Below are 13,381 nucleotides of genomic sequence, written 5' to 3' on the forward strand. Positions count from 1 at the left end.
GCATATCTGACACCTCATTTGCATATTCTTATTTTGAAAGCGCTTCTTTCGAAAGAAGAAAACCTATGTAGATGCTGCTCTTTCAAAAATAAGCACCATCTTTGAAAAAAATCCTTCCCTTTATTTAATGGGAAGAAGGATTCTTTCGAAGATGGCGTTTACTTTCAAAAGAGCACCGTCTAACTGGGTTTCGTCTTTTGAAAGAAGCTCTTTCAAAATAAGAATATGCAAATGAGGTGCCAGATATGCAAACATTCACCTCATTTGCATTTTCGATTTCCCTTATTTGCATACATCTTTCAAAAGAGGAATGCAAGTGTAGATGCACCCAGAGACAGATGTCTCCAAAAGTTATCCAAGTGAGAATCTATTTGACACAAACTCTGTCTCACAGATAACAGGAGCCTACACTTCGGGGTGCGGGGAGGAGCTGTTCACTAGAGTTGGCTGGGAAAAGATGGGGTTTTCTTTTTGTTTTTTTCTGCAGGACCTTTTCAACTTTTCATCAAAAAACAAAAATTCAAAAATATTTCTTTTTTGACAAATCCAATAATTTCTGTCAAAATCTGCTGAATACAAACACAAAATAAATAAGCTCAGAGAAAAACTAGAAACAAATATTTTGGACTCTTGTCGGTGCCTCGCCCATTGACTGTTCTCCGCTCTCCTGTCTCCACCATTAGGATCTGGACCCAGCTCACTCTCAGCATCCTCTTTAGTAGGGTTTCCATGTCTGAACTTTCAAAAAACAGCACCCGTACGCCCCTGAGAGGGAGTGTATCTGTATCAGCATCTACCATCTCACATTGTATTAATATGTCATAGTATATATAGAACACTAATACAAGGTGGCTACATCTGCACTAGGACACTACGTTGTAGACTATTTCGAAGTAACAATATCAAAATATGCTACTTTGATGAGTATCCTCCACACATCCTCCGGGGCTGGTGACATCGACGATCAACGCCAAAGTAGTGACAGGGAACATCGAAAGGAGCCGCCCTAGAGGGAAACGCGGAGCGTTCACACACACAAGGGCTCCCTGTCGAAATACGGGGCCAGGAAAGCCCACGGACAGGGTCACAGGCTGGAGTATCCCTTCCAGGGCAACAGCAAGCTACTCCTTTAAAGGGCCCCTCCCAGACACACCCGGCCTGCACAGCACGAGGGCTGAAGAGCGCTAGTCACACTCTAGCAGACCGATGCACAGCAGCTATGGACCCCCAGCCCCAGGAGCAACAGCACCTGGAAGCCTTCCAGGTTGTCACCCAGGGAGCAAGCACCCTGCTAGGTGTTGCATGGGAGGCCACCCAGCAGCTCCTGGCGGGGTACCCCTTCCCATAGGTAGACGGGGACGCCCCTGACCACCAGGCTCCCGTGTTCCTCCCCTACTGGGTGCTCCAGCACCTCTGGAGCTACCCCACCAGCTGGGAGTGGACCACGACATGTGGCTGCGGAACTTCCGCATGCACCAGCAGACCTTCCTGGAGCTCTACCAGTGGCTCACCCCCGCACTCAGGCACCAGGACACCGGTATGCGGCACGCCTGCCCCATCGAGAAGAGGGTTGCAATACCTGTCTGGAAGCTGGCCACTCCAGACAGCTCCCTCTCTGTGGGACAGCAGTTTGGAGTAGGAAAGGCCATGGTCGGGGCTGTCGTCAAGGAGACCTGGGCCTGCACCTACTGGGTGGGCGGGAGGCCATAGAGTGAGGCCCAGCTGTGGGGCTGGGGAGGGAGCGGGGGGTGTGTGGGGCTGGAGAGGAGGGAACTGAGTGTGTGGCCAGGGAGTGAAGGGTGCCAGGGAGGGAGGGGGGTAGGGGGGTGCCTGGGGAGGTGCCCGGGAGGGGTGCCTGGGGGAAGGGGCCTTGGGCACCCTGCACACCCTCATGGACACTTGTATCCCCTCCTCACAGGTGGTCCATGTGTTCAATGCCTTGCTGCTTCAGCGGGTTGTCTGAGTCAGGGACTTAGACACAGCCATCACCGGATTTGCTGCCATGGAGTTCCCAAACAGCTTTGGGGCCGTAGACGGGACCTACTTCCCCATCTGTGCCCCGGACCACAGCACGGGAAGATATGTCAACCGGAGGGGCTACCACTCTGTGGTCCTACAGGTCATCGTGGACAGCCGGGGCCACTTCCAGGATGCCTACGTGGGTTGGCCCGGCAGTACGCAAGATGCCCGCATTTTTAGGAACTTGGGCCTGTGCCGCCAGCTGGAGGCAGGGACCTACATCCCCCAGACGGAGATCCTTCTGGGGGCACCACCGTGCCCCTCTGCCTCCTGGCAGACGTGGCCTACCCCCTCCAGCCCTGGCTCATGCACCCGTACATCAGCCACCTCACCGCCAGCCAGGAGCGCTGCAACGCCCCACTGAACCATGCCCGCTAGCTGGTGGAGAGGACTTTCTGCTGCCTGAAGGCCTGGTGGCGGTGCCTCCTTGCCCACCTGGACGTCAGCCTCCAGAACACCGCCCAGGTTGTGGGCACACGCTGCACGCTCCACAACATTGTTGGGAGCAAGAGGGAGGCTTTGTCCAGGGGTGGGCAGTCGATGCCGGCACAGGTTCATCCCAGCCAGCCACCACATCCAGTCTCCAGGCCCACCGTGAGCACACGTCTCATGTTCTTTGGAAAATAAAACTGTGGATTATTGAATACTGGTAAATTGTCTTATGGGCACAACAAAAACTGGAACCAATATACAAAGGGGGACAACTATATACAAATGGGGGCCAGCGGATATCTCGGCTGTCAGACCGTGAGTGCTGGGTCTCCGTCCCCCATCGGTGGGTGTGGTGGCCCTGTTGGGTGGCCCCATTGCATGGTCCCCCTGCCCCCAGGGTTAGGGCACAGTGCTGTCCATGGGTGTGGGTGCTGATGGGCACTGATGGCCATTCTGCTGTCCTGGGAACATGCTGTGGTTAGGGACTTGCAGGTCGGGGTATGCTGGGAGTGTGTGGGGGCCCTGGTAGTGTCTGGTGCCCCTGACCCATGGTCTGGTGGTGTGAGCCCTGTGCAATATATACCTGACCATCCACTGCCACGGTTGGGGGAACCCCTGTGGGCAGATGCCCGGCTGGTGCTCCGGGAGGGGAGGTCTATGAAGAGATCCCCCCTCAGTGCTGGACCCCTCCTCAGCTGTCCCGAGGGATGGCTTCTTGGGTGGGCCCTGGGTGCAGGGCTGGCCTCCAGGCCAGACTCCAGCTACAAGTCCTGCTGGGACTCCTCAGCTGTGGTGTCCAATGTGGCCTGAGGGGAGGAGGTGTCCCAGGGGCCCAGGATGTCCCTGAGCTCCCTGACATAGGGGCAAGCTGAAGGGGCGGCCCCAGACAGGCTGGCCGAGTCCCGGGCCAGGGTGTAACTCTGCCGCAACTCCTTCACCTTGCTACAGAAGTGATCTGGAGTGTGGGCAGGATGATCCTGGGCAGCCAGGCCCTTGACCAGTTGGGCAAATGCTTCTGCATTCCACCACTTGCTCCCCATCACGTGGAGCACCTCCTCCTCATCACAGAGGCCCAGCAGGCCTCGGAGCTTGGCCTCCAACTGGTAGGGGCCCTGCCACTTTTTGGACTCCCATTCAGCTGCCGGGGTCCCTGGGTCCTCTTGGGAGGGGGAGCCCTGTGGGTGCTCAGGTGGCTGGCTCAATGCCATGGCACTGGGTGGTTGGGTCAGAGTCCGTAGAAGGTGTGCACGGCTGGCACATGCGTATGCTGCTGCCTGCATGCTCTCAGCTTCCTGCCACAGAAAATCTGGGTACATGGTGCTTTAAGGGCTGCTGCACGCGGTGATCATAGAGCCCCACAGCGGCTAGACAGCACATCTCAACCTCTCGGCTGATGGCCGCCATGGAGGACCCTGCTATTTTGAAGCAGTGGGACGTGGATGGTCTACACACACACAACTTCGATGTTCACCATCGAAGTAGAGCGCTATTCCCATCTTCAGATAGGAATAGCGAATTTGACGTTGTGCGGGCTACTTCAAAGTAGCCAGTTAGTGTAGACACACCCGCTAAGTTGCAATACATCTGTATCAGACTCTACCCCACCGTTCTTTCATTCCTCCCCTGACTTTCTGGGGGTTACAAAAATCCTGATTCCTGGCACCTAACTCTGTGGCCAGCAGCAGTCAAGGTCTGGACCCTCTCCTCAAGGTCAAACCATGGTCTATATTGGCCTCACTCCAGTGTGGCAAGATGGTGTGCAGGGGAGTGGGGGAGAAGGAGCAGGCTCCAGGCCTGCCCACTACTCTGCTCTCCAGTCCAGCTAGCCTCTGGTGGCAGCCATCTCTTGCCTTTCTTCTCTTCCTTTGCTTCTCAGTGGTCCCTGGGCCACTTCAGGGTGTATCTTGCGCCTTTTCTGCCCTTCTATCAAGGCCCACAGCCTGGGAGGTATCAGGCTGGCGCTTCCCTCAGGCTGCCCTGAGACTTCCCTGCACAGTTCTGTCCAAGGTGCTGCTGGTTCCCTCCCCTACTTGGACCCAGCTCCTTCTCCGTTGCTGCTTCGGGTAAGAGTGATCACCTCACAGCTCTGCAGCCTTCTATAGGACCTATGCTGGCCCTGATTGGCTGACTGTTCCTCCCACTGATTGGCCAAGCTTGCACAAGCTTCCTTGTGACCCTCTGCCAGCTGGAGTGAGCTACAGCACCATTGCAGGAAGGTTTAACTCCAGAAGAGTCCAGCATCTCTCCATAACCAGCTCTAGTCGCTGCTCCATGCAACTCCGATTCCATTCCCAGATGTTTCTAGCAACTAAGAAATTTTCATAATCCCCCCAGACCCAGCATTGGAAGTGGTGGTGGCTGGAGCTCCGAGTCCCTTTGAAACACCAGGGCCGTGCTGATCCAGCTGCCCGTGGCTGTCAGGGAAGGGTGGTGCAGTGCTCAGGGTTGACTGCCCTTGGCTCCACCCCTTTCTGTCTTGACACCACCCCTACCAGGTGTGAAGTCACCCCGCACCTTGCCCTGGGGCTCCCTGCCTGATGTAGGTCTCAGTGGTATAATCCTACCCACAGGGGAAGTTACTTCCAAAAACCCATTAATGAGAGGTTAGCTTATACCCTGTACTACGTCATGTCTCTGCTTCCTTTTCATGAGACCCAGAATATGTCAAACCTTTATGTATAACTGGAAGGCCCTGCTTACTTCATAAGTGTGTCTGGTTCCCAGTCATGGTGCCTTGTACAAGTTATTGTACAAACAGACAAAAGAAAGCTCATCTCAGACCCAAAGATTTTATAAAGTAAGTTCAAGATGAGCCACAATCAGTGGGTACAGACAGACAAACGTGGAGAACAGAAGGAAACAATAAGATGTTCACAAAAGCAGTGAAGATGAGAATTCTGAATTCTTTCTAAAAAGGAAGCAGAAGACAAAAAAGGAATATGAAGATGTACAGGGAATACTTCATAACCAGGTAACAATCCATAAAGATGTCTTTGCAAGGGATGAGATTGTAATACTAGATAGACAGGTGAAATCTAATGCCTTACATCAAACCATTCTTGAGCAGTTGTATCTTATTGGAACACCTTTCTGTTCATGTTTCAGGGTATAAATATTTACCAATAGCCCTAATAGTATATTATTGCTTGTTTTGCAGCAGCGGCTCCGCTGGCTTGGCCACATCCACAGGATGAATGATGGAAGGATCCCAAAAGACATTCTGTATGGCTAGCTAGCCTCTGGCAAAAGACCTCCCGGACACCCCCAGTTGCGCTACAAAGATGTTTGCAAGAGGGACCTCAGGGAGGTAGACATCGAGCCGGACAGTTGGGAGGAGCTGGCAGACAATCGCAGCAGATGGAGGCAGGAACTACACAAGGGCTTTCAGAAGGGTGAGATGAGGATCAGACAGCTAGCAGAGGAGAAGCGAGCCCACAGAAAGCACAGCAAGGACCTGCCAGACACCCTTTACACATGCAACAGATGCAGCAAGGACTGTCACTCTCATGTGGGCCTTCACAGTCACAGTCGACACTGCAAATGATGATCCCAAATGGAACCACTAAGGGCGTGATCCATAGTCTATGTAGACTGAAGGATGCTACTACTTTGCAGGTGCAGAGAGGAGAAACTTTGTAGGGAGAAAAGGACAAGGGCTTAAACAGTAGTTATAATTCTGGAATATAAATGAGTGACCGTAAAGCTATCTATGTTAGATTTAAAAGTGAAAGAGCCTGTTATCTATTTGCACAATGATCTATGATTTGCAAACTTATAATGCTTCTTTATTCACATTTCAGATGCCAGAAGTAATGTAACAGCATCATGGTATGTGGCCAGAAGATTGGTCCCCAATCTCATAACCTATAACAGTGTTTCTCAACCAGGGGTACTTGTACACTTGGGGGTACACCGAGATCTTCTAGGGAGGACATCAACTCATCTAGACATTTGCCTAGTTTTACAACAAGCTACATATAAAACACGAGCAAAGTCAGGAGAATGAAATGTTCATTCAGACAATGACTTCGAATACATCATAAGCCTTATGCTAAAATGTCAGTATAATATTTCCATTCCAGTTGATTTATTTGATAACAAGATGGTGGAAAGGCAGCAAGTTTTCAGTCCTAGTCTTCTGTGACCTTTTTGCATGTTTTTATAAACAGTTTTTAAGTGAGGTGTAATTTGTTGGTATGCAAAACAAGTCTGACTCCTGAAAAGGATACAGCAACCTGCACAAGTTGAACGACATATGTTGCAAGACCTCAGATTACCTTGGGACCATATTTCTCAACCGGAGGTACACGTACAATGAGGGTTTGCAAGTCTAGGCATACCTAAATTTTTTTTTGGAAAAAGGGGGTACTTTATAAAAAATAAAGGTTGAGAAACACTGCTCTATAGCACCTAGAAATGGCCATCTAAAGGGTTAATCATCCATTTACATAGTACAAAATTGATGTTTGTTTGTAGGAAAAAAACAAGGATGTTCTATTGATTCTTAAAGCTGGACAAAGAGGCAGAGGTGAGCAAGCAGGAGGTTGGAAGAGACTCATCAAGCAAATTGTCACCGAGAAATAGATAGGAAGTTTGGGCAGCAACGATCAGAGTTTGTCATTTTGCATTGCTCTAGAAGGCACCTGTCTTCCATGTTTTGGTGTTCAACCTTCAGACATTACAAACATCTCAGTTGCCTGTAATTTCATGGGGAGAATTGTGTATTTTCACTCACTGGGGGCCCTGCAACAGAATTATCTGAAACACTATTAAAGTTTCTTCCTTGGTTCCCCCATGGAGGTGGGAGTTAATGGCCTGTCTGGGGACTAGAGCAGGTGCTCAGCTGTGAAATGCTTCAGGGACAAGTTCTCAAAGGGATAAGGCACCAGATAAACCCTCTGGAACCAGCCAAGCTTCAGTCCTTTGCCATGAGAGAGGGAAGTGGCTTCATTTGCCCAGGTAGGTGGAAGAATTTGGGGTTAGGGTTTCCCACACCTATGGCTAGTCTCCTGTGGGGGGATTCTGAAGTTAATACACTCATCCCTCCTTAAACGAGTACGTTATTTACGAGTACTCGCTTAAACGAGGGACACACATACCGCCCCTCGTTCACGCAACGAGAGAATTCCCCCTGCTAATACGAGACTTAGTCCATCCCTGCAGCTCCAGCCCACTTCAGCCTGATGCCCCTGCCGGGCCCGCAGACACCAAACCACCGAAACCTGAACCCCCCGATGGGCCCTGCGCACCCAAACTGTTGAAACTTAAACCCCCCCGCTGGACCTGCACACCAGAACTGCTAAAATTTAAACCCCCCACTGGCCCCGCGCACCTCGAACCACCGAAATTCAAACCCAATGCCAGCCCCAAGCACCCCGAACCACCGAAATTTAACCTCCCGCCACTCCTGTGCACCTGAACCGGTGAAACTTAAACCCCCCACCAGCTCCATGCACCCGAACCACCGCAGCCTTAAGCCCTGTGCCGGCCCCACAGACCCAAACTGCAGCAGTCTGAACCCCACCCTCACCCCTGTTTAAACCCTCCCTCCCACTCATGTCCCCAAACTGCCCCCAGCCTTTAACCCCCCACAACCCCAGGCTCACCTCTCAAAACCAGCACCATCTGCTGCCACTCTGAGCACTTGGAACCAATCAGAGACTTTCACAAGTATTTGAGTAGAAATTTAGTGTCTCTTTTAGGAGTTTTCACCTATGAGCAAAAAGTTAGGAACCAAATGTGCTCGTATAGTGAGGGATGTGTGTACAAGGCCAGCTGCCACGAATCTGACGCTTGAACTTGACCAATGAACAATTCCACCATGTCCTGTTTCTGGTGTTAATATCAGCTGTGGCAGGGATGGGGGCCAGTGGTTGATGTTTTAGATCTCATTTAATTCTGTTCAGAGCCAGTTCCATTGTTGTAGCAGCTAACAAACCAATGGGCACTGCTCACCTTCCTTCTATAGTCCTCCGTGCATTGCTGATGTCATTAGTAACTACTGCAAAAGGTCTGGTCTTGGATTTCACATCCCCCCGCCCCCCCGCCACAGCCGAGCCAGAATGCTCAGCAACTCAGCCATGTGCTGGCAGATTGATTTAGCACTAATATAAACAGAACCTTGTTCCCTTCTTCAATACCATCAGCTCTTGCTGCAATGACTAGGGATTGATTCTGGAGATTTCCCATCCCACTAAAAAATGAACACAGTTTACTGTAAAAAATCTAAAATAAACCAAACTTAAAGGGAGTTATAACTACAGGCTCTGGGCAAAGGAAATATTCTTTTCTAACATTTAGATGTGCAGGTTGAATTCTTCTAACCAAGAACTCTCTCCTGCGGCAACATCTGTAATCCGTCATGATTACAGCCAGATGCCCACTTATCATGTGTGTGGCCCAGTTTCTTGTGGTCCTTAAAGTTTTTTTCCAGCCACCGGCCTGGCTGTCATTGTTCTGTGCAGTTATTTAATTGTAATTTACCCCAAATGTCTCCGAAGAGCCCAGTTATCTGTGAAAGTGTTTGTGATGCTGCTAGACAAATTATCTCATCTGGTACCAGTCAGGTTCCAAGAGTGCTGGATGAGAGAGGTTCAGACTGTACTTCATTTAGATAATGGTAATATTTTGCACTCAAATTTATATTTAACTTGTGGAACACAGGCTTAATAGATTGGTTGTGTTTCACAGTAGTTAATTGTAGAGTTTATTAGAAGTTGCAGTTACAAAGACTGACCCAAACGTCTTTGCCTCTCAAAAGACAGTCATCCTTTTCTCTCTCTTCATTCTCTTTCTGAGCATTTTTTGCATAAGTATTCCCTTTCAACGATCATAGTGCCATTGTGCAAGCCATCGTAGAAGCAGACAGAAAAAGATCATCTCAGACCCAATGATTTTTTAATCTATTATATATTTGAGAGCAATGGTCTGTGTATATGTCTGTTTTGCTTAAGAACTCCTCCTAAATGGTAAGAGCTAGCACCGCCAGATTCCAGATACAGCTGACTCTTATCATACCTTAAAACCAAGTAACAGTTTGGTGGTGCAGGAAAATTTCAAGGAACAAACAGCAAATAGTTCATATAGTATTTATAATTCTAGTGTACATAAATGACTGATCTGACCACAAAGCCATCTCTGTCTCATGTAAAAGTGAAGGAACCTGTTACTGAGTTATAAAATTATCTCTATTTTGCAAGGCTGTAAGATTTCTGTATTCACATTTCAGATGTCAAAAGCAATGAAGCAGCATCACAGTGTTTGCTTCGGAGGGAAGTTCCAAATATAACAGAATCATAGAACACTGGAAGTGGAAGAGAACTCGAGAGGTCATCGACTCCAGTCCTTCGCCCTCACAGCAGGACCAAGCACTGTCTAGACCATCCCTGGCAGATGTCATAACCTGCAGCACCTCAAACTGGCCTTCTGAAGGGTGAATTATCCAGCTACGTAGTATGAAATTGATGACTGTACCAATGAAACCAATGACGTTCTATTAATTCTTTAAGATGAAGTTGGGAGAACAGCCTTTTGATCCATAACCTCATGTCCAATTAGAGTTTTCAGGTTTCTTACCCCAAAAGCTTAAAAAGAGACAATAAATGGCTAATGAAAATCTCACCGTGGTGACTGAGTTCATTCTTCTGGGAATCACAGATCGTCCAGAGCTCCAAGTCCCGTTTTTCCTGTTGTTCCTAGTGATCTATGCTATCACCCTGGTAGGCAATCTTGGGATGATCGTGTTAATCAGAGTGGATCATCGACTTCACACTCCCATGTACTTTTTCCTCAGCCATTTGGCTTTTGTGGATCTCTGTTATTCCTCAACCATCACCCCTCAAATGCTGGTGAACTTCTTAGTGCAGAGTAAAACCATTTCTTATTATGCCTGTGCTGCACAGCTGGGCTGTTTCCTAACGTTCATGGCCACGGAGTGTTTCCTTCTGGCTGGGATGGCCTATGATCGTTACGTGGCCATCTGTAACCCACTGCTTTACCATGTTGTCATGTCCCACAAGGTCTGTGTGCGGTTGGTAGCTGCTCCTTACATGTACAGCGTCTCTGTTGCCCTGTTCCACACCATCCTTACTTTTCAATTATCCTTCTGTTCCTCCAACAAGATCAACCATTTCTACTGCGATGACATGCCCTTGCTGGCCCTCACCTGTTCTAATACCCACACCAAACAGGTATTGATCTTCGCCTTTGCTGGTTTTGACATGATAACATCCTCCCTCATCGTTCTGATCTCCTACCTCTTTATCTTCTCCACCATCCTGAGGATCCGCTCCACGGAGGGCAAGCGCAAAGCTTTCTCCACATGCACCTCCCACCTCACAACTGTCACCATCTTCTACGGGACTCTTATCTTCATGTATTTGCAGCCAAGCACCAACCACTCACTGGACACAGATAAAGTGGCCTCTGTCTTCTACACGGTGGTGATCCCCATGTTGAACCCCCTGATCTACAGCCTCCGAAACAAGGATGTGAAAAATGCTTTAAGGAATGTCATGTCAATAAAGCGTTGGAGTTTTAAATGAAAGCAATTCACCAACTAATTGTCAGTAACCAACAGAGACTGATGGACAAAAGGAAATTCTTCTTCTTTATTTTCACCCTTGGATTAACTGATTTTGCATAGTAACTCCACTTTTCTCACCACTTGTCTTTCTGCAAACATGGAATGAGGGCTGTGATTGCTGATAGCGCTGACATTCTTTGAGTTCAGTGTCAGGAAACACCGCTATTCCAGAACAACTTTGTGAGCATCTACACAGCAAAACTGCTATTTCAAAGTCATTTAAAAATAGCAGGAGGCTTATTCCAAATTCTGTAAGCCTCTTTCCATGAGTAATAGGGCTTCTTTCAATTGTTTGGAAGAGGGGCTTTCTAGAAAGGGAATAGTGGCCATTTTGAAAGAAGCTCTTCTGGAATAAGTTAGTCTCAAATAACTTTACTGTGTAGACTCAGCCCCCGAGTGCTTCCAGGGGCTCTAATCTGAAATAGGCTCTATTTTGTGTGGACACTCTATTTCGGAGTAAGTTTGTCTTATTTTGGAGTTTCCATATAGTGTTTACACGTCATTCCCAAAAAGCTTGTGGTTTTGAATAATAACTCCAGAATAAGCTATTCTGGAAGAACTCTGTATTGTAAACATGCCGGAGCAGACAGTATCACATGTTAATACTGCAGACCTTGATATGATTCATGAGAATAATTTCAGGCTCAGGTCAGGGATGAAGGCACATGGTCTGACCAATAATAAAAATATTCAAAACCTGGTAAATACATAAAGCGAGATCTTTAGCTGGTTTAATGCTTCCTCTGTGTACCTCATTGTCTCCTGTTGTCCTCCACGTGAAGTCTGTCTGTGCTAACCAGGGCTAAGTTACCAAATTCCCAAGGCCACAGATAACTTAAATATTCCCCTTTAAGTCTACAGAAGTAATCTCTCTACAGATTAACAACAGACACACTCCAATAGCCAAGTCTTCCGGAGTGTCCAGCCCCTGCTTCACTGGTGATTGAGCTTATTCAAAGTTTCACTGCTAAAGGACTAGTACACCACAGCTCGCCGGCTCCACATCAGATCACCGTCTTGCCTAACTTGCAACACTGAGATATGTTTGGGGTTAAAACCACTGCCTCTTTATTGAACAGTGGATGGACAGCAAGGAAAGGTAATGGAAACAAAATGCACATTCTACCTGGGTCACAGGTAGTTTCATTGAAACCAAAGGAGCCAGACCAGTGTAGACCAGCTGAGGGTGCGGCCAGTCACATGGATAGATGTCTCCACAAGTTATCCAACTGAGAACAGGGGCCTACTTTTCTCAGAGGGAAAGTTGCTCACCAGAGTTGGCTGGGACAAGATGGGGTTTTCTCTTTGTTTTTTGTGCCGGACCTTTTCTACTTTTCATCCAAAAACAAAAACCCAGAAACATTTCTTCCCCTTTTTTTTTTCACCCACCCAACGTTTTCTGTGAAAATCTGCTGAAGACAAACTAAAACTAAATAAGTTCAGACAAAAACTAGAAATAAATATTGTGGATTCTGATCAGCGCTTCACTTGTTAACTGTTCTCCGCTCTCCTGTCTCCACCATGTGGATTTGGACTCATCTCACTCTCTGGACCTCAGAGTCCTCTTCAGTAGCTTTTCCGTATTTGAACTTTCAAAAAACAGGACCCTCCGCCCCCCGAGAGGGAGTGTCTCTGTATCAGCGTCTCCCATCTCACTTTGTATTAGTGTGTTATAGTACATGTCTTACATTAACACAAGATAAGCTGCAACGTGTCTGTATCAGTCTCTACCCCACCAGTCTTTCCCACTGCCCACTTCCTTGGTTACCAAGAATCCTCAGTCCTGGCACCTGACTCTATGGCCAGCCACAGTCAAGGTCTGGCCCTTCACCTCAGGGTGAAGCCATGGTCTATTCTGGCCTCACTCCAGTGTGGCAAGGTGGGGTTCCGGGGGGAAGTGGCAGGCTCCAGGCCTGCCCACTACGCTGGGTCCCAGTCCAGCTAGCCTCCGGTGGCAGCCATCTTGTGCCTCTCTTCTCTTCCCTTCCTTCTCAGTGTTCCCTGGGCCACTTTGCAGTGGATCTTGCACCTTCTCTGCCCTTGTAGCAAGGCCCACAGCCTGGGAGGTATCAGGCTGGAGATTTCCTCAGCCTGCCCAGAGCCTTCCCAGCACGGCTCTGTCCAAGGTGCTGCTGGTTCCCTCCCCTGCTGGGACCCAGCTCCTTCTCTCTGGCTGCTTCAGGTTACGAGTGATCTACCTCAGGCAGTGAGCCCCAGGGCAAGGTGCAGGGCAGCCCCACACCCAGCTCTGTGGCCTGCTATAGGGCCCAGCCTGGCCCTGATTGGCTGACTGCTCCTTGTCCTGATTGGCCAAGCTTGCACAAGCTTCCTCATGACCGTGTCTCT

The 13,381-nt window shown here is 48.9% G+C and overlaps 2 protein-coding genes across 2 annotated transcripts in view; one reads left to right on the plus strand and one right to left on the minus strand.

Annotated features, from left to right (window-relative positions):
* Window positions 1-13,381, minus strand: part of LPXN (leupaxin) — a 156,341-nt gene that overhangs the window by 41,611 nt on the left and 101,349 nt on the right. The gene's annotated exons all lie outside the window — the stretch shown is intronic.
* LOC142015168 (olfactory receptor 8U3-like) lies at window positions 10,053-10,994 on the plus strand. Its single transcript, XM_074998582.1, has one exon. The coding sequence runs from the start codon at window positions 10,053-10,055 to the stop codon at window positions 10,992-10,994; it is 942 nt and encodes a 313-aa protein (XP_074854683.1).

Source organism: Carettochelys insculpta, chromosome 6, assembly GCF_033958435.1.
Source record: "Carettochelys insculpta isolate YL-2023 chromosome 6, ASM3395843v1, whole genome shotgun sequence".
NCBI lineage: Eukaryota > Metazoa > Chordata > Testudines > Carettochelyidae > Carettochelys > Carettochelys insculpta.